This window comes from Rhinolophus hipposideros (assembly GCF_964194185.1).
Source record: "Rhinolophus hipposideros genome assembly, chromosome: 12".
In the NCBI taxonomy this organism is placed as follows: Eukaryota; Metazoa; Chordata; class Mammalia; order Chiroptera; family Rhinolophidae; genus Rhinolophus; species Rhinolophus hipposideros.
Window position 1 is genome coordinate 24,533,192 of NC_138058.1, and position 26,357 is coordinate 24,559,548.

General features: G+C 37.5%; 1 protein-coding gene across 1 annotated transcript in view; it reads right to left on the reverse strand.

Annotated features, from left to right (window-relative positions):
- The window catches only part of ALMS1 (ALMS1 centrosome and basal body associated protein), a gene marked incomplete at its 5' end in the record, with an annotated part of 157,221 nt that overhangs the window by 65,986 nt on the left and 64,878 nt on the right, over positions 1-26,357 (reverse strand). The window contains 3 exons of the mRNA XM_081069627.1: positions 2,220-2,345; positions 7,208-7,452; positions 18,305-20,157. Of these exons, the coding sequence (XP_080925753.1) occupies positions 2,220-2,345; positions 7,208-7,452; positions 18,305-20,157 (2,224 nt within the window). The remainder of the gene's footprint in view (positions 1-2,219; positions 2,346-7,207; positions 7,453-18,304; positions 20,158-26,357) is intronic.

A 26,357-nucleotide genomic window follows, 5' to 3' on the forward strand; every position in this document is an offset into this window, starting at 1 on the left:
CTCTAGTGAATTTTTTATCTTAATTCTTCTACTTTTCAACTCTAGAATTTCTATTTGGTTTCTTTTTGTAATTTCTATTTCTTCATTTTATTTATTTGTCTATTTCTTTATCAATACTCTATTTGGTAAGACACTGTACTCACACTTCCTTTAGTTCTTTAGACATTGTTTCATTTATGAAATATGTTCTCTGAACATATTCTAAATAGCTAAAGTCTTTGTTTAGTAAGTTCAATGTCTGGGATTCCTCAGGAACAGTTTCTAAGCTGCTATTTTACTTGTGTATAAGTACATATATTTTTAAAATTTCTGTATCTTGTAAATTTTTGTTGAAAAATGGACATCTTAAGTAATATGTAGCAACTCTGGAAATCAGATTCTACTCCCTCCTCAGGGTTTGCTGTGGTTTTTTTTTTAAAGTAACTTTTCTAAATTAATTCTGTAAAGTCTATTGAAGTTTCTATTCAACTAGCTTAGTGGTCAGCTAATGCCTAGACAGAGAGATCCTTAAACAACTAGAACCAATAAATCTTCCAGCCTTTCCTGGGGGGCTGTGTGTGCATGTCAGGGCATGCCTTCAACACTGAGCCAGGTAGATGTCAACTCTGGCTTAGCCTTTTTCACAGCTTCAAGGGCGGCCATAGGTAACGGGCAGGGCCTTCTGAGGTCTTTCCTGAGCCTGCACACAGGCCTATGTATGTGTGGGTTCTTCTAGAGTCTCAGGAATATGTCAAAGCTTTTCACATCTATAAACAGCTCAACGCAGTTCTTCTTTTTCAGCTTTTGGTTAATCTAGTGTCCTTCTCACCTCAGGCATTATGTTATCCATCACCTCAGGCATTATGACATTAAAACACTTGCCTGTAAACGTTTTTTGACAAGTAGCCCCCCCCCCCCCATAACACACACACATAGACACAGAGGCTTTTCACCACTGGATAACTCTGAGGTTAAATAAAGACAAGCCTTTTGAGTGGTCTTCCAGGGAATCACCAGACAGGTAAAATATCGACAATTCTTTGGGAATGTCAATCCCTTCTCTGTTCTGCTCCCTTCAGCCCTGGGAATGTAGGATGATATCTTTCAAGGTTATCACTGAGCTCAGCGCAAGAATGCGAGTAGGGCAAACTAAAATACTACAAAGCTTACTGTTCTTACTAAGATTCAGCCATTTTTTCTTGAATAAATGCTTTAGTGGATTGTTATAAGACTTTGGTTAATTTCCAGAGTTTTGGAAAAGTTTTCTGAGAAGTTTTGCCAATTTCGTTGTTGCTTTTATTTAGGGGTGAATTCTTGGGAATTATTTACTCCACCAGTTTTCTGCTATAACTCCACACCACACCACAGACACCCCTAAAAAATTCCAGCCAGTTTTCTGCTCTTCTGGCTTTCTGCTCCTATTGACAGTGATGATTAATATATAAATATTTGATGTCTTTAATGAACAATGGTATGAGGTATAAAATAGCTTACAAAAAAAGCACATGGTACCTTTCTTCAAAGAGGAGTCTTCTTACTACTTACAAATGTTACTGGGTCTTATAAGTAAATTTATAACATCTATGTCTTTCTTTGGGAGGTTGTAACCTTCGCCTTGTTTGTATTTTTTTAAAGGATTTTATGAGTTTAACTGCTTTCTCATTCTCAATTAAGGAGAAATCTACTTTGCCCAAATATTTGCTAACAATAATGCATGACTTGCCCCTGACTCCAAACTCTACTTGGATCCTTCTCTTATCTGTAGATGCACAACTTACTAATAGAAAATAGCTATTAGAACAATGCCTAGGCTTTCATCTAGAGTAACTCCACTGGTCTAAGTTGTTAGATCAAGACAATAAGTATTTGTGCCCTAATAACTTATATTTACATACATTCCACATGATTCAAAAAAAAAAACCCACATCACCGCAACACTAAGGGCACACTATAACAGAGAAAACTTAGAAACCTTGTCCTAGCAGAATCCTCTAACCCAAACAAACAACTGTCCATACAATTTTTGTCATCAAATACTTAAGTGGACATAATATATCTGACCAAATAACTCACCTACCTGAACCAGAGATTGAGGCATAAAAAGCTCCGTATTTCACTGAAGATTAAAAAGCACTGAATTAACCAGTGCTTTTTAAAGATTAAAAAGTCATTCCAGAATCAATCAGCCAATCTACAAACAAATTTCAAAAAATAAAATTTTGAATAATTCTGTACAATACCTGAGTGTGAGCTCTCGATGGTAGTATCTGATTTGGAATCCAGAAATGAAGGAGTCTGACTTAATTGTGGAACATAGTACATCTTTGTACTACCAGAAGGCTTATAAGGCAACAGTGAAGGCTGGGCTAAGGAAATAAAGATCAGAACAATTAGTAAGAAAACATTTATTAATTCAATGAACAAATACTGAGTGCCTTCAATGTGCCAGGCAGTGTTCAAGTTCTTGGGATATTTCTGCCTTAAGAGGAGAAAGACATGTAGGAAACAATTAACATACTAAATAAGTAAATTACTCAGTATTTTAATAAATCATAAGTGATACGAAGAAAACAATTGGAAAATGCTGAGGGAGATTAGGAGTAGTGGGGAAATTGGGGCAGAATGCAGTTTAAATTGAGTGGTAGAGGTACGTTTCAATGAGAACATGAGCTTTAGAACCTATTCCATACATACGAGTATGTGGCTCTAACTAAAAAACACTTCACCTTACACTGAACCCAAACTTGTTCATTGTTAACCCCTAGTACTAGTCTTACTCTGGCTCCAGAGAAACAGAAAATAAGTCCAATTCTCTTCTATGTAACAGGTCTTCAAAATAAAGTTTCCACTATAAAAATATAAATTCCAATATTAAGAAAATACATAAAAGTAAAAAAGACAAAGTCCTACCTCTCAAAGATAACTATTATGAACATTTTAATGTATTTCCTACATGTCTTTTCTTTCTGTTTGTTTACATAGTTGTCTGCATATAGTATATATAATTTGGAATTCAGCTTTTTGACTTTACATTATAATAAAATATTAATTTTATTTCCTCTCTACATTTTTAATGATTATACTACAGTTTAAATGTACTTAACTATTCTCCTAATATTTAAAACTTAGGTTGAGCTAAATTTTCAATTATTAAAGAATTCTGTGAATAAAGATTTTCTTGTTTATAGCATACCCATTCTCCCTTGCTGCCCTATTTCAGGTAAATTCTCTGATTATGGAGTAAAACATTATACCATTTATAAAGTTAAAAAAACAACACACCACTAACTACAAAAATGCTTTCTAAAATGTCTGTGCCAAAGTAATAAATTTGATTATTATAGAGGATGAAATCTTTTTCTATATACCTGTTTTTCTTTCAGGATGTAGTAGAATATCAATCTCTCTCTCTCTCTTTCTCTCTCTCTCTCTCTGTCTCTCTCTCTCTCTCTCTCTCTCTGTAACAGCTTCCTGATTTTTGCACGTACTACCCACCTGTAAACTATATTTTCCAATCTACCTTGCAACTATGTATGGACATATGACAAAGTTTGGGCCCATGGGAGGGACCAGTATTGAGAATAATGTGCGCAACTTCCAGGCATCTCATTAAAACACCACTTCCTAGGGACTGGAGATTATGATAGCTGTAGCAGCCACTTTAGAACCAGAGGTGGAAGTAACACTGTAAGGATGCCAGAGCCATCCAGACATGGTACAGAGATATCTACTCTAGACCACTTACCTTTAATTTGGGAGTTTCTGTGATAAAATAGCTTAATCTGTACCCCAATACATACTTAGTAAGTAATCAATTAACTGTAAATCCACTGGAGCTGCAACTTACTACCTTTGTGACCTTGAATAAATTACTCTTCTTTTTGCCTCTGTTTCCTTCCCTAAAAAATGAGCATAATACCTACTTCTTAGGGTTACTGTGAAAATATAAACAAATTAAAAAGATTTAAAGTGCATCAAACCGTAATTCTGATATGTTTGAAAGTGTCAAGTTCTTCAAATCTCCATCTCCCTGAATAAGTAACCAACTTACTCTAATAGCACTTATTATGTAATCGCTATTTTTCTCCACTACAATACCTTCTTCCTCACACATTAAACTCAAGTAAAAACAATTAATTTTTGTGCTTTCTGTTCTATCCCATCAACACGTTTATAGATGTTTAGGTTAGTACTACACTTTAAATTTGGCTGCTGCTAAAATACACTCTCTCCATTACTCTTTTTTTTCCGATTTTCTTTGTTATTCTTCCTGATAAACTTTAAGATCAATTAAACAAGTTCAAGAGAAAAATTCCACTAGAATTTTGAGCATAATTAAGAGTGTAAATTTATTTGGGAATAAATGATATCTTTACAATATGCAGCCTTCTCCAATATTTAGAAACTTCTCATCCCTTCTCTCAATCAACTATTCTTTTCTATCCCTACAGAAAGGATTAGTATTTCCTTCACATAGGTCCTATAAAGTTCTTGTTTTGGTTATTCCTGAGTATTTTCTGGGGTTGCACTGCTATGAATAGAATTTTGCAGATAGCTATCATTTCTTCTGAACACCTCCAGCTCCTTCAATTTTTCCTTCCAGACCATGGTTTCCTTTCTCATCCTGTCACCACCTTTAAATGAACTCCTAGTTGCCCATATATAGCTTATAAAAATCAAAATACAGTAGAACGAGGTCTCCTTCATTCTGCACATAATAATAATCTTTGACTACTCCATCATTCTGATGACCTATTTTGACACTGAATTCCTTATTATTAGGACCCTGCTTCCAACCCACAGTGAAGGAAATGAGAAAAGGTTGATGCTTAAAGAGATTCACAAGCCTCATCACCCACAACTATACTAAATTTTTTAAAAAGGGGAGGGGGAAGTGAGTGATTTACTAATAACTGTTATGGCACAAGCAGGGGCGCATCACTTTCTAAGGCTGGAATGCCAGCTTAGAATATGGCATATGCTCAGAACCACATGTGGTACTTGCTTATCCCACAGAAAGAATGCATACATTCGGGAACAAAGGCAGAGCCTTTTTTAGAAACTTTTGCTTTCCATCTCTGTGACTCCGAGCTTTGTTAGATGGAAGATCTTAGAAATAAGAGGGATACTTCCACCAGCAGACAGGAGCCACCTGGTCATTTCACATTCGTTATATCACTGAAACAACTAGAATAAGATGCCAGTGTTGACTGTCACTATGCCTGACCTTAACTGTCAGGGAGAAATAAGGTTGCTTTAGAAAAAGGAAGTCATTAAGAGTACGGCTAATACCTGGGTGATACTTTACCATGCTTGGTGACAGAAATTAACAAAAAATTACTTTAAACCTATATGTGAAGGGCTAATAAAGTCTCAGACTAGGAATATTTGTATCACTCTATGAAGCAAAAACAAGCAAATAACACACACACACACACACACACACACACACACACACACACAAGACATTGAGAACCTGACTAAAGTCCAGTGGAACAAAAAATTTGTAGAGGAGCGAAGAATTTAAACAACAGAAAAAATAGGCTGTAGCCTCTATTTCTACTTGGTCATTGCTGTGGTCATTATTGTTAGAATATTGATTTATTAATTTTCTTCCTCCACTAGTGTATATAAGCTTGATAGTGATGGCTAAATTAATCATTTCAAAGGTTGCAGAAAACGAATAACAATAATCGGGCAGAATTACAATGTACCCAGACAAGAATGGTTATCATATAGAGATGGAGAATTCTGAGAAAAACAAGTGGCTTTTTGAAATTCTTGTCAACTTTATATTGAAATGCAATAATCTTAAGGTTACTTTGGACTGTTTGCCTATGGGGGGAAGAAGTGACTACATAGCAAATAATGGTTGCTTTTGGGAAAGGAAGGACTAGAGAGGTTTAAAAAAGTTCAAAAATAAATTTCTTCAAAAAATTTGAATATAGATCTGAATATAAACATATAGCATATTATTCTGAATTTAATTCAGAGTAGTGGGTAGATAGTCATGTGTTTAACATACTATTTTTTGTACTTTAAAATGTTTTCATATCAAAAAAATAAAATAAAATTTGGAATTTAAAGTATTAAAAATAATATTTTATGGGGAAGGGGAGCTATCACTTTGTGAGGGGTGCAAATGTCTATTACATTGTTTTGTACACCTGAAACTAATAAATAATAATAATATTTTATTAGTAAACCAGATAATATTATTACTTTAAAGGAGTCCTTTTTTCTAAGGTACCTGTATGTAAAGGTAAAACCGTAAATTGTGTCCTCTATACAGACTGATCCATTTGCTGTGAGTAGAGATTTAAAATACACTTTCACATTTGGCTTTCCCCTCTTGTGCTTCTGACACCACCATGAGAACAACCTGCCCCAGGGTAGCTATTGTCCCATTTGCCTGAGTTTTAGAACAAGGCAAGTGGAATAGAACCAAACCATTTCTGCTTCCTGGCAGCAAACTCCAACTGACACACTAGCCGGTGAGTGAGAAAAGCAAATGTTCGTTGCTATAAAGCACTGAGATATATATATTTATAAATATATTTTTAAACTTTAAAAAAATATATATATATTTAAAATATATATTATATATATTTATATATAAATATATATATTTATATTTTTTTAACTTTTTTTAAAAATATTTTTTAAACTTTTAAAAATATATATATATATTTTAAACTTATATTTATTTTAAGTGTTTTTTTTCAGGACCCATGAGCTCCAAGTCAAGTAGTTGTTTCAATCTAGTTGTGGAGGGTGCAACTCTTGGTCATTGTTTTATGAGTGAGAAATAGTAGACTGGTATTTTGTTTGCACTACTATATATATTTGCATCTATTTACTACAGTATGCAACTTTTACTATAAGACATAATGCCAATAACTCTCCTGCCCACCTAAATGAAACCTCTACAGTTTTAAGTTTTTATAAAATAACTTGCATTCTTATTAGTTATCATGAGATGAAAATATGCCAACCACAAGCCACATGAGTTCCACATGTTGTTCACTCCGTTAGAAATTAAGGTAAAACCATAACAAATCATATTTTCCTCTTAGCTATGAAATGAAAAGATGAATATGATCATGTGGATCCTAATGCTTACAATTAAAATTAGGTTTTCTGACTAGAAAGATACAATCACAAGTTTCTGAGATAATTACACAGAAAAGCTGGTAACATGACCTAAAATGTAAGCATCTTCTCTTACCTCCCTCTGTGCCACGAGCAACAGTAATCTGCTGGACTGAAGATGAGGAAGCAAACTTGATGGGAACTTTGGCCAGCTTCTGGGAACTGGGCTCTGGAATTTCACGTCCACAATCTTCAGCATTAATAAAAATTTCAGATGAAAACATGGTTTTTTCTGGACTTTCGGTTGTTATCTGAGTAACTGCATCAGATGATAATTTTCCAGAGAATGCAGAAGATGGGGGCTTAATCTCCTCTAGCAATCTGAACAAAGAGAGAAAGGACGCAGCAAGTCATATCCTAAGCTTATAAAATACTATCTCTTTCCAAAAGTAGCTTCAAGGAATATTTTGTGGAGACACATCAACCTCAAAGGGGTAAGTTATTTTTGCAGTACCCTTCGCTTTCTTGTACACTTATTACAATGCCATCATGTCTGAGTTTACTTTTATTTTTAAATCTACTTCTGGTTTCAATTTAGAATGTTATTATATAAGTTAGCTGAGAAAAGAGTACTTTTCAGTTCAAGTGAAAATACACTCATTCATTTTTTAAAAATTATTAGAAGTCCACCATAAATTAGGGGCCTGTGCTAAATACACAGAGTGTATAATGATAAACAAGAAACAAAGCCTTCCCTCAAGGAGTTTATATGTCAGTGGGGGAAAGAGAGGTTTTCAAGGTTGTAATTATATATTCAGATTACAGAGAAATCATATTAAAACAGAATGGAATAAATGAATGATTGAATGAATAAATAATAGGGGAGAGGAGTCAAATATTGCTTGTAGAAGAATTCCAAGTAACGCATGTAGATATCACCCCCATCCGCACCCAAGGAGGTGAATGTCCTCTCTCCCTCTCCCCTTGGGTATGAGCTGAACTTAGTGACTGGATTCCAAAGAACAGAATATAAAAAGGGAGAGACAGTAACTTTACAGTGGAGAAACCTGGCGAACACCATGTTATCTAAGTGAGAGAAATTCACAGCACCAGTGACGTCATGTGGACGCCACCTACTCTGCTATGATGTGATGAGAAGGGTATTTCTCTTTTGTGGTATTCTTTGATAAACCCTTAACTTTAGTCTAATCATGAGAAACACACCAGTCAAACCCACATTGAGGGAAACTGCAAAGTATCTGACCAGTATTTCTTAATATTGTGGAGTACAAGCAATGAGATCTCCAGAAAGACAAACAAGTTGGGTCAATCAAGCCTGAAACATCGTTGGGAGTGACAAATGATAAAACTGAAGCTGTCCTACTTCGGGCACATCATAAGAAGGAAGGGTTCTTTGGAAAAGACAACGCTGGGAAAAATAGAAGGTAGCAGGAAAATAGGAGGACCGCAGATGAGATGGATTGATTCCATAAAAGCCATAGGCATGAGTCTACCGGAGCTGAGCGCGGCTGTTGAGGACGGGACATTGTAGATCACTGTAGATGTCACTCACTGAATTCAGAACCAACTCAATGGCACATCACACACACACACACACACAATGTACCATCACACACTAAAAATATACCAAATCATACAGTAATTTAAAAAAATTTAAATATAATGAAATCATAATCTCAATTACCATGATGGAATTAAGTAGAAACAAACAATAATTAGAAGAGTTCCCATATAACTGGCAATTAAGAAACACTACTCTACATAAGCCCCTGGAACAAAACAGAAATGAGAAAATAGTTTCAAGATGATGATGAAAAATTACATAAAAATTTGTGTATTAGATAAGGCTACAATTGTCACCCCAATAAATTTAATAAAAAAAAAAAGAAAAGGCGACAAATTAATTAAAATTAATATATTAAAAAATTAAGTATTCTCAGAAAGGTAGAAAAAGACCATCAAGTAAAAACCCCAAACAGAAGGGAAGAAATGAAGATAAAAGCAGAAATTAATGAAATGGAAAAAACACACCAGAGGACCAACAAAACCCCAGCTGTTAAACCCCTAGCAGGAGTGACCAACACAGAAAGGGGAACACAAATCACCAATATCAGACATAAAAAAGCTGGTGGTATCACTAAAGAGTCAGAAAATGAAAGGGTAAGAAGACATTATGAAAATAACTCATGCCAAAATTACTCAGCATGAAGAACCAGAAAAATCTCAACTCACATGGATGGGAAAAGACAAATCAACCGACATCAATGTTGGAATGAAAGAGATGTTAGAACTATCTGACAAAAACTTTAAAGAAGTTATAGAATGCTCCAACAGCTAAGGGTGTATACCCTTGAAACAAATGTAAAAACAGAGAACAGAGGGAAAAAAAATATTGAAAAAAATCACCAGAGCTTTAGGATAATACCAAAAGGTCAAGCATTTGTGTCATCAGAGATGAAGAAGAGATACATAACTTTGTACCGCACTCTCTTTTTCGTCTCCATATATAATATATATGTAACATATATGTATATATGTATTTGATGAAATAAGGGTTGAAAACTCCCTAAATATGATGAAAGATAGCTCAAACCCCAAAGAAATCCATGCCTGGAAACATTGTAATCAACCTAAAACAAAACAAAATAAAAATAAGGCAATCAGAGAAAAATGACACATTGCTTCTTACTTATAGGTGAATAATGATTTAAACAACTATAGACTTCTCATCAGAAACAATGGAACTCAGAATTGAATATTTTTTAGGTGCTGAAAAAAAGGGACTGCTGACCCAATTGCATGAGCCATAAAAAAAAATCAATTGGACTTCATCAAAATTAAAAACCTTTGTTCTGCGAGAGACCCTATTAAGAGAATGAAAAGACAAGTCACATATTATGAGAAAATATTTGCAAATAACATATCTAGCAAAGGCCTTGTATCCAAAACATATTAAAGAACTCTCAAAACTCAACAATAAGAAAAAAAATAAGCCTATTAAAAAGTCACTTCACCAAAGAGGATGGTAAAAAAGAACATGAAAAAAAAAGCCATTAGGGAAATACAAATGAAAATTATGTTGAAATACCACTACACACCTATAAACAGGGCTAAAATATACTGACAATACCACATGTTGACGAGGATGTAGAGTAAACTGAAATGCTCACTCATTGCTAGTGGGAATGCAAAGACAGAGCTACTCTGAAAAAACAGTTTAGCACAGTTTAATTCTAAACAGTTCTTATGAAGTTAAACATGCATATATACCATATGACTCAGCAACCCCACTTCTGAGTATTTACAGAAACAAAAACTGGTACATGATTCTAGTAGTTCAACTGTAACTGCCTCACATTGGAACCAACCCAAATATCCTTCAACAAGTGAAAGCCTGATAAAGAAAGTGTGGTAATCTATACAAAGGAATTGTAATATAAAGGAATAATAAAAGCAGTATTAGTGCTTTTAATAAAGCAATACAAAGTAAAATAATACTGATTCACAAAACAAGATAGGTGTTTTTTTTTTTAATTAAAGTTTACTGAGGTGACAATGGTTAGATGGGTGAATCTTAAATGTGATTTGCAAAGTAAAAGAAGCCAAACCCAAAAGTCTGTTACATAGTTTACAATTTCATTTATATGACATGCTGGAAAGGCAAAACTGGAGGGAAGAAAATAGAGCAGGAATTGCCAGGAGTCAGGAGAGAAATTGCCTATAAAAGGATGACTTGTGCGAATCTTAACATTGGTAGAAATACTTGGTACAGAACTGATGGTTGGATTTATGAAAACTGATAAAACTGTACACCACAAAAAGTGTACTTTACAGTATATAAATTTAAAAAACAAAAACAAGATGTGGGGGCAAAGCTGGAATGCAGGATGTGACAAATGAATCTAACTGTTTTATAAATGAATCACATACTGACACCGAGGGGTATGGGGAATAAAGAAGTTGACAGAAAATGTCAGCAAACAAGTGTTTTGACTGGATATTGTAATGCTAAATTAAAAAGAAACTATACATGAAAACTATACTTTAGTTGGAGAATTTCTCACCTGGGTCTGGGTTATAAATTCTGAAATTACTTTATTTATATACTGGGGTAAATATAATAAATATATTGTAAATAATGACAGCCAGGTTTACCGCCACTGGAGACAGAAGTTACTACAAATAAAGGGGAAAGCCTAGAATCAACCCTGTAGCTCTGGATTAAGGTATCAGTGTTGTCTTGTGGTTTAACACACACACACACACATACACCCACACACACACGTACACTCATTACTAGTCATGGAAAATATAAATGCAGGCATATGCAGGAGTTAATATATATGAATGTAATTAGCTATATTCACTGAGAGGGGCTAGAACCAGTGACATCATCTTAGTAGGAATGCGCAAACCCAGTGCTCACATCTTGGTTTCTAAATATTATCCTCCATTGTTGAAAGTGGGCTATTAAAATCCACTATTATTGTACTGTTTACTCTCTCTTCAGATATGTTAGTATTTGCTTAATGTATTTAGTTGGCCTGATTTTGGGCCTGTACAAATTTACAATTCGTATACAGGCATACCTCGTTTTACTGTGCTTCACTCTCTATTGCACTTTGCAGCTTTTGTCTTTCTTTTTTTGTTTTTTACAAATTGAAGGTAAGACCCTCTATCAGGAAAAAGATTATGAGGTGCCAAAGACTCAGATGATGGTTAGTATTTTTAGCAATAAACTTATTTTTTAATTAAGGTATATATATGTATATATTTTAGACAAAATGTTATTGTACACTTCATAGACTACAGTACACTGTAAACATAACTTTTATATATACTGGGAAACCTAAAAACCTGTGTGACACTTTATTTGCTTTACTGCAGTAGTCTGGAACTGAACTTGCCATTTCTCCAAGGTATGCCTGTATCTTCTTGATGAACTGACCCTTCTATTATTATATAATGACCTTCTTTGTCTGTTACTGTTTTTGTCTACAAAATCTATTTTGTCTGAGATAAGCAGAGCCACCCCTGCTCTCTTGGTTTCCACCTGTAGGGAATATCTTTCTCCATTCCCTCACTTTCAGCCTATGTGTCCTTTAAGCTGAAGTGAGTCTCTCGTAGGCAGCATATAAATTCAATGCAATCTCGATCAAAATTCCAATGGTATTTTTTTTTTTTCAGAAAAACAACCCTAAAATTTGTATGTAGCCACAAAGGACCCAAATAGCCAAAGCAATTCTGAGAAAGAAAAGAACAAAACCGGAAGCATCACACTTCCCAATTTCAAACTATACTACAAAACTATAATAATCAAAATAGTATGTTATTAGCATAAAAATGGACACATACACCAATGGAACAGAATAGAGAGCCCAGAAATAAACACCTGCATATACAGTTAACTAATACTTGACAATGAAGCCAAGAATATGCAATAGGGAAAGGACAGTCTCTTCAATAAATGGTCTGGAAAAACTGGATAACCACTGCAGAAAACTGAAATTGGACTCACATCTTACACCACTAGGAATTAAACTCAAAATGGATTAAAGTCCTAAAAATAAGACCTGAAACTATAAAACTCGTAGAGAAAACAGGGGAAAAAATTCCTAGACATTGGTCTTGGCAACAAGTTTTTGGATGTGACACCAAGAGCACAAGCAACAAAAGCAAAATTCAGTAAATGTGACTACGTCAAACCAAAAATCTTCTGTACAGCAAACTAAACAATCAAAAAAATGAAAGGGTAACCTACTGAATGGGAGAAAACATTTGCAAATCATACATCTGATAAGGGCTGATTATCCAAAATATATATAGAACTCACACAACTAAATAATAAAAAAAAACAAATTTTCCAATTAAAAAAGGGCAGAGGAACTGAAGAGATATTTTTCAAAGAAGATATACAAATGAAAAGGTGCTCGACGTCACTAATCATCAGAGAAATGCAAATCAAAACCACAATGACATATCATCTTCCACCTGTAAGGAAAACTATCATCAAAAAGACAAAAGATAACAAGTGTTGGTGAGAATATGGAGAAAAGGGAACCCTTGCACACTGTCAGTGGGAATGTAAATTGGTGTAGCCACTATGGAAAAACGTGTGGAGGTTCTTCACAAAATTAAAAATACAATAACCTCATAATCCAGCAATCTCACTTCTGGGTATACGGGAAAGGAAATGAAAACAGAATATCTGCACTCCCATGTTTACTGCAGCATTATTTATAATAGCCAAGATATGTAAACAACCTAATTGTGCATCAATGGATGAATGGATAAAGAAGATGTGGGATACACACACACACACACACACACACACACACACACACACACAGGAATATTATCCAGCCACAGGAAATCCTGTCATTTGTAACATAGAATGACTTTGAGGAAAGACAAGTACTATATCATACCACGTAACACAGCTGAATTTGTGCAAACAGAGTAGAATGGTGATTACCAGGGGCTGGGCACTGGGGGAAATGGGGAAATATCGGTACAAACTTTCAATTGGAAGATGAATAAATACTGGGGATCTGTGTATAGATTTGTGATGATAGTTAACAATAATGTAATATATACTTGAAAGGTAAGAGAGTAATTCTTAAATGTTTTCACCACAAAGAAGTAATAATGGTAATTATGCGATGTAATGGAGGTGTTAGCTAATGCTATGGAGGCAATTACTTTGCAATTTCTAAGTGTAGCAAGTCAACCATGTTGTAAACCTTAAACTTACACAGTATTACGTCAATTATATCTTAATAAAGCTAGAGAAAAAAAATCCTATTCTTCAAAACAAAAACCAAAAAAACAACAAGGATTCTTTGGAGAAATGGTTGATTTCAGGGCTAGGGCACAGTATAGGAGCCAATATGAAAGTGTCCTCAATAGGTAAAACTGAAACAACTTGAGTTAAGTATTGAATTATAATCCAAAAATGAAATAAAGGCCCCTGAGTCCATACTAATGTACATAAATAACTACAGGAATAAATGGGAGGAACAACAGTTCTTGCTTACAGAAGGATTACAATTAATAAATGTAGAAGGAATGAAAGAATATAAAAACGCTATTAGAATATCAGAGTAATAATTGCTGCCAGTAAGATCCACGGATGGATGCTAAAATTCCTGATCAAAGTTTAAGCAGAACAGGATGTCTGCATAGTCTATCAGTCTCTCCCTCAAATACGCAGTATTGACAAAGGAAAACCAGTAACTTTACAGTGGAGAATCTTGGTAGACACCACTTTAGCCAAGTGATCAAGGTTGACATCACCAGTAATGCATATCAGTGTAATGTGCTTCCTAATGAGATAGACTCAAAATGCATAAACTCAATCTAATCTTGAGACATCAAACAAAGCCAAATTGAAAGACTTTCTCCAAAAAAATCCATTCTCTTCAAAGTGTCATGGTCATGAAAAACAAGGCAAGACTGAGAAACTGCCACGGATTGAAGGAAACTATTTCCCCAACTCCTCTTTAAGTAAAAAATTATCTCAAAATAAAAGCTTAAATACGAGTGTATGTACTTGCACATTTTAGGCATACACACACACACACAATCATTCGTTGCTTAATGATGGGGATACATTCTACAAAATACGTCATTAGGCGATTTCGTCATTGTGGGAACATCACCGAGTGCACTTACACACACCTAGGCTATGTGGTATATAGCCAATTGCTCCTGAGCTAAAAGCCTGCACAACATGTTACTGTATTGAATACTGTAGGCAATTGTAACACAATGGTATTTGTGTGTCTAAACATGCCTAAATATAGGAAAGGTACAACAAAAATACAGTATAAAAGATAAAAAAATGGTACACCTGTATACGACACTCATCATGAGTGGAGCTTGCAGGACTGGGAGTTGCTATGGGTGAGTCAGTGAGTGAGAGCTGAGTGACCGTGAAGGTCTAGAACATAACTGTACACTACTGTACACTTAAGCTACACTAAATAAAAAAATATTTTTTCTTCAATAAAACACAAATATTGTGCAGCTATACAAAAATATCCTTTCTTCATATATCCTTATTCTACAAGATTTTTCTATTAAAAATTACTTTCTTAACTTTTTTGTTAAAAACTAAGACACAAATACACACATTAGCCTAGGCCTACACAATATTACTGTCTTCCGCCTCCACATCTTCTTGTACCACTGGAGGGTCTTCAGGGACAGTAACACACATGGAGCTGCCATTTCCCATGATAACAATGCCTTCTTCTGGAATACTTCCTGAAGGACCTGCCTGAGGCTCTTCTTGAGGAGATGTCATTCTTTTCGGAAATACGAGGTGTGATAAAAAAATATGGTGAATATTTAAATTTAAAAAAATTTATTACAGTAAAAGACACATTGCCATTAACTCCCCTCAAAATACCCCTCCTCGCTTCACACTTATCCCATCATTCTTGCCACTTTCTGAAGCAGTTCTGGAAGTCTTCTTCCATGAGAGTCTTTAGTTGCGCTGTCATGGCTGCCTTAATGTCCTCAATTGATTCAAAACATTTACCTTTAATGCTTATTTTAACTTTGGGGAAGAGCCAGAAGACTCACAGTGCCAGATCTGTTGAATAAGGTGGATGAGGACACACCGCAATGCTTTTATTAGACAGAAATTGCTGCATACCAGAAGTGATGTGTGACACGAAATGTTGTTATGATGGAGGAGGATTTACAGCACACTTTAAAACACACATTCTCTTAACCGTAGCTCACACGCAACTGACTGCACTGAACAAGTTGAAACTTGTCACACACTGTTACTAGGTTTGACACTCCCCTTCCCATACTGAAGATCCTTGCCTTTCCGTTGGCACTAGGATGCAGCATTCACCAAATTTTTTTATCACACCTCATTGTGTGTCCATAGTGATTTGCTTGTTTCTTTATTTCAGCAGATATTTGCTGGTAAGCAGACAATGTACCATAAACATTCCCCTCTCTTAATAAAAACCTTTCAGTGTTAAGGTCCATGCTTCCAAAAATTTTACGGAGCTTGTTGAGGTCTGCACAACCTTCTATTAAATCCTTCACTGTGAATTCTCTTGGAGGTTCCTCTTCTTTTTCTTCTCCTGCATTTCCTTTTCTCTTGCCCTTCTTCAGCGTCCCTGTTCCAGTTCCAACAACTCCTCATTAGGCAATTATTAAGAAGCACCTCTAGGGGCTCCTCCATGTCACCCTCATCCACGCCCAGGTTCAAGTTGTTTGCCATCTCAATCATAACCTTGATTTTGCAACCTCCTATCCGTGGCCAATCCTCTGGAGTCACAGATATCACTGGGCAATAGGAATTTTTTAGCTCCATTATAATCTTATGGGACCACCGTCATATATGCGGTCCGTCATTGACAAACGTGGTTATGTGGCACATGACTGTACATAAACACAGATGAGTGTCTATGTGTATGTACAGTTTGAATTATTTATAGACTCGAGTAAGATAAACCTAGGTTCAAATGCTACCTCCAACACTCAATGGCCATGTGATATTGGGCAAAACATTTAATTTCTCTAAGTATTAGGTTTTCTAAATCTGTAAACTGAGGTAATACCATCTATCTCTGATTATACTGAGTATAAAATGATATAAGCAATCACTACAATGACTGGCATTTAGTGTATTCTGAACAAGTGGCATTATTAGTCATATTTATAAGCATCTATAATTTTCTTCTCATTCAAGGAACTCAGCTCCGATAACTAGGCATTTTATAACTTTGATGAGTTTAAGTACTGTATATAAACTTGTTAATCTTTTAATTTCTAAATATTTTTCAAAAAAATTATTAGTACTAATAATTTATAAGTACTAATTTATAAGTATTTAAATTATAAGTACTAATAATATATCTCTAAAAAATTATTAGTACTAATCTCTACTACTTATAACACTGAAACCAGAGACTGACCCTGTTTGTCTGTCTGTTTGTTTGTTTTGCCCCAATTCAATTCTTAAGTCACTAACTTTTAAAACTACAAAGAGACCTTTCAGATTTCCACCCCTTCGACTTCCCCCATCATCCACATGAGTGCCAAAGATATTAAATGACTTGTCCCAGGGGACAGCTGGTAGAAGAACTGGAAGTGGGGTTCAAGATTCGGAGAGACAGTATAATGTGGTGAACAAACTCTTGCTTTGATTAAACACACTATATTTGAATACCCAATCTGCTACTTACAAACAGCAATATTTAAGACATGATAAAGTAGCAATGTCATGTCTCTATTTCACAGGAGGTAAATACAGATAGCACCATCTACCTCATATGGTTTGTCATGAGTATTAAATGAGTTAACATATGTAAGTCCCTCATTGCCATGACTACCACATGTGGATGTTGAAAGAAACATTTTTCCCTTCCTCCTTTCCAAGCCCAGTGCTCCCTATTATGACATGCTGCCTTTGCAACTGTTGGAGGTTTGAACTGTAAGGTGGAAATATTAAACACACAGAGTAGTTCTGTTTAGCCATAATAGAATGTTATGAGTCTCTTGGAAGAGACTCATCAACGTAAAACTGAATTTAATGACAGTCTTAAAATTAGGCTGAATAATATAAACCTAATGCCTTTATCTCTGACCTGGGTTTCCTTTCCTATGATACATTGTGAAGTAGGGCATATCATTCAGGGAGCACATTATGTTGATATGCATTACTGTCATGATATTAACCTTGATAGCTTGGCTAAAATGATGTCTACCAGAATTCTCTACTGAAAAGTTACTTGTTTTTTTCCATTCGCAATACTAAATATTCAAGAGGAATCAAGAAATGGAAACAAAGAGAGAGGGAGAGAAAAAGAAAAAGAGCACATGCAGGAGAGCAAACATGGGCGTGCATTCCCTCCCAAAGCCTGGTCTTCAGCATATCTCTAACACAGTAAACAAGGAATGAGTAAATTGTACCACTACATGATCAAAGATTCTTCTCAAAGTAATTCAATTTAAAATACTTGATGCCAAGTCTTGTCAAAAGTCCTTTGAAAGTATAAATACATTACTTTCAGATATTCTCTTTGGTACTTATCCCTTGCAAGACTTCTAGCAGACTAGTCAGGTACAATCTCCCCTAAGAAAATCATACTACTTTTCACCCATGAACTTATATTTGCTTAATTTATTTAAAACCCTTTATTACAAATTTCATCAGCTTGTTTGTCATCACAATGAGACTCACCGATCTGCAGATACTGGAGTCCCTTCTGGATTGGGATATCCTTCCAAATCTGAAAAGTTCACTTGTGTTTGCCTTGAGGTCACTACTATCTGGCTATTCTGAAAAGGTATGGTTTTCAAGTCCTGAGTAATAGTATTACTACTATCTGGTAGAGGAGACTGTACAACTTGAAAGTCCGATGAAGATTTAGGTCCTAGAAAACCTAAAGATTCTTGATCCTGTACTATAGGTTTAATGGTCAGTAATTTGGAGGTTGGTTTCAGTGATCTTGAAGATATAGTTTGTAGGTCAGAGTTAAACTCACTATTCATCCTTGTTTTAGAAGCAGGATCCAATGAAACAAATCTTTCATCTAAGGTTCCACTATCCAACATGGAAGGAGTCTTGGGAGCAAGATTAATATGAACAAAAGAAAGTGCTTTTCTATTTGAAGGTGGAGTAGGTGGAGATGTTGCTAATGTACTTTGATTTGGGGCCGATTGGGAGACCATCTTATTTAACTTGGGTTCAACATCTATCATATTAGAAATGTGTGATTTAGGCTTATGTTGATCATTGTTTTCTACTACATAATCCTGACCTTGAGGAAGAGGGGAATATTGTTTTCTCATGTGGTGATCTACATCTGGGGCTTTGGTTTGTTCAAAGAGCTGACGTTGTTCAAGAAAAATGGAAGAAGGAAGGTCTGGAGCTATATAATTCTGACCTTGAGGAACTGGGGAGTGGTTTTCTCTCATCTGGTGATCTACATCTAGGGCTTTGCTTTGTTCCAAGAGTTCTCGTTTTTCAAGAAAAATGCGATCAGGAAGGTTTGAAGCTACATAATCCTGATGTTGAGGAGGTGGAGACTGGTGTTTTCTCACATGGTGATCTGCATGTGGGGCTTTGCTTTGTTCAAAGAGCTCTTGCTGTTCAAGAAGTATGTGCGAAGGAGGATTTGGAGTTATACTTACATTCTTCTCTTTCACTCCTAATGTGGAACTCGGCCTGTCCATGTTAATGAGGGTATGGTTCTCACAAAAATGAACGTCCTTAAAATTGCTACAATTTGTACTGGTGCTGGGCACAGAATGACTGCCTTTAAAATCTGGTCTTTCTAAGAGTTTTTCTTCTTGGTGAGAATGTTCAACAGATAAATTTTGACCTTGCCTACTGCTTTCTGCTAAAATAGTCACAGCTTGATCTGGTGAATGACTAATGATTTTAAATGATGAAGGGGAAGAGGTTTTCTGTTTTAGATCGCTAGGAGGATTTTGCTCTTCAGCGAAATGAGAATTAAATACCCCTACAGATGCTCCAGTACACTGGGTATCTTCAGTAACACCAACCTTAAGAACAGAGGAATCTGAAAAGCACTTAGAATGTCGGTGAGATGAAAAAGTGATGGAGGTAGTAAACTTTTTCATGGATTCTGGGGGAAGCATTTGTGATGAAGAGTGACAATCCATTTCTTCAGGTTGCACACAAACAGGTTCTACTAATTCTGACAGCCAAGGGTCCATCTTTTCACAGAATGGCATTTGAAAACCCTTGCTAATTTCGAAGTCATCAGCAGTAAAGTTTTGAAATGGGGAATGACTTTGTAACGGCAAGGAATTCCAAACTTCGAAATGGGGGTTGCTCTGGTCTAGTGATTTGGAAAGGTTGATGTGCCTGGTTCTCCATGATGATGGGTTCTGTTGTCCTCTGATCGTGTCTAAGGGTTCAGCAGATCTGAAAACACAGGGATGGCTGTCCAACTGTGCTTGTTCAGCAGTTAGAGTCCTAAAACACCCTTTTTCATGGCTCTCAATAATTATGTGACTGCATACAGCTTCTGGCTTGCATCCTATTTCCGGTGGACTCTGTAAACCCTAGAAAATATAAACAAGTTCTTGAAGTAAATAGTTATATAAAAATTAGTTTCTTGACCTTTTATAATAAAACAGGTAAGAACACAACAAGAATAAGAGGGCTGACTACAGAATAAAATGGCTTATGATAAATAAGACCACACAGTTAATTTCTTCTAAAAATTTTTCACTGAAGTAACTAATGAAAGCAAACTACTGTTGTGCCCCAGTAATCTCCCCTTTTTTCTTTCAGTAACAGAGATCTCTTACCCTAACATTTGGTGGTCACATGGACACCACGCTGGAGATATTTCCAATTTCTTTTGCAGTTAGGTGTGACCATATGGCTAGGCTTAGGCCAATAGGATATGAGCAAAAGCAGTAAGTACAACTTCTACTTCCAGTCCTTAAAAAATCAAGTTCTTGGCCTCCATGTTCCCCTCCTACCACCACCACTACTATCAACGTTACTATTACCAGCTGAAAATAATGATGTCTACAACATCCCTGGAAGCCATGTAAAAGGATGGTTCACTGCCCACCCAGTTGGGGTCCTTGGATAACCTCAAGGAGCTTGCTCCTGTTCCTACCCTAGACTGTCACATGAAAGAAAACACTCTACCTTACTTGTTATTTGGGTCTCTTTGTTGCAGAGGTTTAGCCTATACCCTAATATTTTACCACAAAGAATAGGAGAAAGAACTAGTACCTCTTTCCTGGGGTGGAAGATCAGTGCCTAAAGTTACCATAAATACAAAATTTCTCCGAGATTTCCATGTTGACCCATAAAGTTGTAACTTGGCACTCTATTTGATAATACAGACACATTTGATTTCATGTAAAAATATTTAAAAATATGTTGCCACTTCCAACGTAATGGAGTAGATGTGATTTTCCTATTCCACCTGCTAAGTCCACTTAGAAATCCTGGACATTATACATAAAACAAACTTAAGAAGAATCTGAAACATGTAGACAAGAAGGCAAACTGCCTAAGGACTTTGGAACCTGAGGAATGGCACGGTAGTGAGATCCCTGGTTTTTCTTTTTACCTCATATATCCCAGAGCTGGATCTGAAGAAGCCAGCAACCCAGGAAGAAGGGGCACAGACAAAAGATATAACAAAAACCTACTCTCATTAGCTAAAAAAAAAAAATCAGTAAAGGTGAAGTTCAATAGACAGTAAACTTTTAGACAAAAATTGCTCTAAACCACGAGTGTGTGTGTGTGTGTGTGGGGGGGAGTGGCCACACCCACTGTCATGCAAGGTATCATTCGGGGTCTCAACTCCCACTCCCCTCTTAAGAACGCAGGATATGGTGAGGCCAAAAAGGAACACCCACGGAGCCATAGGTAGGGGAGTCATACCACTATTGTCTCTCTGGTGGCTGGGTTAGACACAGGAAGCAGGAGCCACACGATCCACAACCCGCCCTCCTCTTCTCTGCTCTCTGCAATCTGCAATCCACTCTCCGCACTTATTAGCTTAGCCACGACAGTTATCAGTGGCCAATGGCTCACTGGTTACAGATGATGGCCAAATAGCCACAGCTGACGGCCATCCAATCACAGCTGATGGCCATTTACTACCTGAGCCAGCACCTTTACACGTGAGGCCAAGAGCCTGGAAACTGCACTCCTGGCTCTGCCCGCCCCCATACACTCATACCAGCAAAGGCTAAGTGAGACGCATATACTTTTATCCTTGCAAAACTATAATGAGGCCCAACACCCAGGCCAAGGTGGTACTGGAGACGGCCAAGTAGGAGTTTCTAATTTGTTTTCACCCCTGTAGGAGATAATGAGCCACCTCTCCTTGTGGTGTCATTGGAGACATCTGGGGAGACACTGGACTTTTATTCCCATTCAGCAGTAATGAGGTGCCCCTCTCTCTTCCAGCTACAGACTGGAAAAAAATATTTGCAAATCTCATATGCAATAAAGGACTTGTATTTAACATATGTAAAGAACTCTCAAAACTCAACAGTTCAACCACAATGCAATCAGAAAAATGGGCCAAAAAAAACCACATACATTTCACTGAAGAGGATAGAGAGGAGAAATAAGGCCATGAAAAGATGTCCAACACTGTTAATCATTAAGGAAATGCAAATTAAAACCACAATATCACTACACATCTATCCAAATAAAATAAAAGAAATAAAATAAAAATAAAAAACAGTGACAGCACCGAATGCTGATGAGGCTGTGGAGTAATGAGATCACTCACACATTACTGGTAGGAATGTAAAATGGTACAACCACCCCAGAAAATGGTGTGTCCGTTTTTCAAAAAACTAAACATACAACTACCATATGACAGTAATAGTACTTTTAGGCATTTATCCCACAGAAACAAAGGCTTATGTCCACCAAACACCTGCACATGATGTTTATTGCAGCTTTATCTGTAATAGCCCCAAACTGGAAAACAACCCAGATGACATTCAATAGGTAAATATGTAAACTGGTATCTCCACACCATGGAACACTACACAACAATAAGAAAAAGGAACAGATGACTGACATACACCACAACCTGAATATTCTCCAGAAAATTATGCTGAGTGAAAAAAGCCAATATCGAAAGGTTACATACTGTATGATTGCATTTATATGACATTCCTTAAATGACAGAATTATAGAAACAGACCAGATTCATGATTACCAGGGATTCAGAAAGGGGTGGGGGGAAGAGAGAAGCGGATGAGCTATTACAGGGCAACATCAAGGATACCTGTGCTGATAAATGTAAAGTATCTGGACTATATCAGTACCAATATCGGGTTGCGATATATTATCACAGATTTGCAACATGTTAGTTACCACTGGTAGAAACTAGGTAAATGGTAAAAGTGATCTTTCTATATGGTGCCTCAACCCAGCTCCCTTTCAAGAAAGGACCAATAGGTTTCTCTGTATTAGCAGGTCCTTAGATCAGCCGTCCCTAATGACAATCTCAGGTCAGCCTGAACATAAGTTACAAACCTTTGCTCAGGCACTGCAGGCTCTTCAAGAGACCACTGACTCTGCTGAGAGCAAATGCCATCACCTTCCAGAACTCCCCAGCCCCAGAAGCGGGATCCAGAATCCAAAACTGACTTCTCAGAGTGACAGCCACCAAAGCCCCTGCCCTAGGGATCTATCAGTTCCCCATATCTTGTCCCTTCTCTAGGAGACAATAATCTGTATACTTCTTTGTCACGCGGGAGACACTGCTCGCTGCACCATGTGTCAGGCAGGGTGTCATGCGGGGTGTGAGCTCCCGCTCCCCACATAAGAACACAGGATACGGTGAAGCCAAAAAGGAACACCCATGGAGCCATATAGTGTCTAATATATAGTGTCTAATATATAAATTAGACAGTCATACTCCCCTGTCTAATATATTCTCGCTGGCAGCACTATAGTCTCACTGGAGGCTGGATCCACACTGTCCACAACCCGCCATCCTAACTGCAATCCACGCTTGCCAGCTCAGCCACCATCTTCTTGCTAGCCCCCATTTTTCTGCTAGCGTAGCCACGGCAGTTATATTAGTAGCCAATGGCTCACTGGTTACAGCTGATGGCCATCCAATCACAGTTCATGGCCATTTACTACCTGAGCCGGCACCTTTCTATGTGAAGCCTAGAGCCTGGAAACTGCTCTCTGGGGCTCTGTTCCCACATTCTTTAATTATCTAGTGGGACACCCATAACAAAACAACCTTTTATGGCTCTCACTGACACCGGAGCCCAAATTACAGTGATTCCCAGAAACCCCTCCAAACACAAGTGAGGAGTACTCTTTAAATTATAAGGCATAACAGGTAGGATGGTAGAAAGTGTTCAACTTCTACTGGATGTCACTATTGGAACAATTTTTACTCAAAATCTTTTAGTGGTGGTGGCCGCTTCGGCCGTCCCCTTTCCTGTTATAGGTATAAAGGCCTTGATATGCCACTTGGAACAAACCCAATTCCTGGCATTCCTGGTAGAAGCTGCACATTGGGAGCCTGTACAACTGCTACCCCCGATTAAAATGCTAAATACCCTCCCCCGCCCAATATCATTTGTGACAGAGGACTGAGGGACTATAGCCCATAATTCAAGATTAAAAGAAAAAGTCATTAAACGCACCATTTCTGCTTTTAGTTCTCCCATTTGGCCTGTATCACAGCCCACTACTAATGAGCGACCTCATAGTCGACTATCACAATGTAAATGCTCACGTGCCCCTAATTAAGGCTGGCATTCCCAACATTGTCCAGTTAATTGAGGCCATCCAAAGGGCTCCAGGGGACTACTTTGCCATGAGCAATCTAGCTAATACATTCTATTTAGTATCAATCGCCAAGGAGTCTCAGCTGCAATTTGCTTTCACATTTGAAGGCATCCAACATACCTTACCCAACTGCCCATGGGCTATTTTAACAACCCGCCACTGACCACAACCTTTGCTGAGAAAACCTGGATGCCCTTACAGTATGCCCTTGCACCACATACTGATGACATTCTAATCTGGGGCCCCTCAGAGGATGCAATGTTTGAGGCCCTAACACAGCTGGTGACCCACCTACAACACAGAGGTTGGTTTATTGCCCCACATAAAATTGAAGGACCAGCCACAACTGTTAACCATGTCTGGGCATTAACTGGTGCTCTGAAGACATTCTGCTTGCAGTTAAACATGAATTGTTAACTATTTAGCCTCCTACCACACTATAGAAAGCCTAAAACATCTTGGATCTCCACATTTTGCAGGCAACACATACCGTATTTACCCATCATCCTCAGACCCATTTATGCAGTCACACACAAATCCTCCACATTTCACTGGTGAGAAGGTCAACAACAAGCTTTACAGTGGCACAAAGTCCTCCTCCCGGCTCCCCCTTCCGGGCTGAGACACTTGCCACCTTGGGCTATGTACTACCAGCTTCGGGACCAGAAAGCTGCTCTCCACAGCCCCCTGCTGCACTCCCTTAAAACATCAATTTCTGGATCCTTATTCGGCTTTGTTAGAAACAGAGGCCCTCACAGGATGGAGCCTATTCTCCTGCATACCCACATTCCGATAACACCATGTTTCCCAACAGCAGCTCGGCATGGCCTCCAATGCTTCTTTGCTAAAATGAAAATATTAGGTTGGAGCAAAAGTAATTGCGGTTTTTGCAATTACTTTTAACCTTTTAAACCACAATTACTTTTGCACCAACCTAACAGTACCTCCAAGCAATGGACTAAACTTGATATGGCAGGTCATTCCAAATTACAGGAGGATGTAATTCCCCAATCCTTAGCCCCCTGGACCTTGAGGAACTGTGCCGTTGCCTAAGCCTCTGGAGACTTGGGATAGCCCCTGGGAGAAGCTGACAGTGAGAAAGGGAGCCTGGGTACTTCACAGATGGCAGCGCCCCCACCACACAGGGTGGAGCCTGATGGAGAGCAGCAGTGTACCGTCCTGCCAGTGGCCGCACACTTGTCAAAGATGGCAAGTCGGGCAAGGCTCAGCTTGCTGAGACTGCGGCGGTACAAACAGCTGTGCAGAGCGCTGTTATCCTTGACAAGCCTCTTGTCCATATTTTTACTGACTCATGTGTGGTTGCTAACTGGTTAGCAGTTTGGTCAGGCCAATGGCAGCAGGACAATTTTCACATTCAAGGCTGTACCACTTGTGGTGCCCCAATTTAAAAGGGCATTGCCTAGGCACCAACCACAATTAAGGTTACCCATGTTTCACCACGTACAAAAGCTAGCACACCAGAGTGTATCTTTAAATGTGAGGCAAATGCCCTTGCCCAAATCCATGTTACCAACATTCGGGGCTCTCAACCAATGATTCTTTACCAACAACTCTACTCATCCCACTACCACAAAACCACAGGTCCCCTCCACCCTCATCAATCCACCATTCCAGCCTTTTTTAGTCACCACTTCCATGCTCCTTATTCCCTGGACGAATGGTCCCATCTCTTCAGGTCACAGGGAAACTGCTGTCACACAGGCGAAGTTCCACCGCAGGGGCCTTCTGCTTAAGGAAGCCCTTGCAAACTGAGCGGTTCTGAATTGCAAATTATGCTCCCAAACACTGGAAACTTCCCTGTCATGCGTCACTTCCAAAGACTGCCCTATTAGCTTCGGCAGGTTAATTTCATAGAACATCTTCCTCCGACTAAAGGCACTATTTGCTTCCCTATATCCACCCGCAGAGCAGGGAATCTCTTTTCTAAGTACAT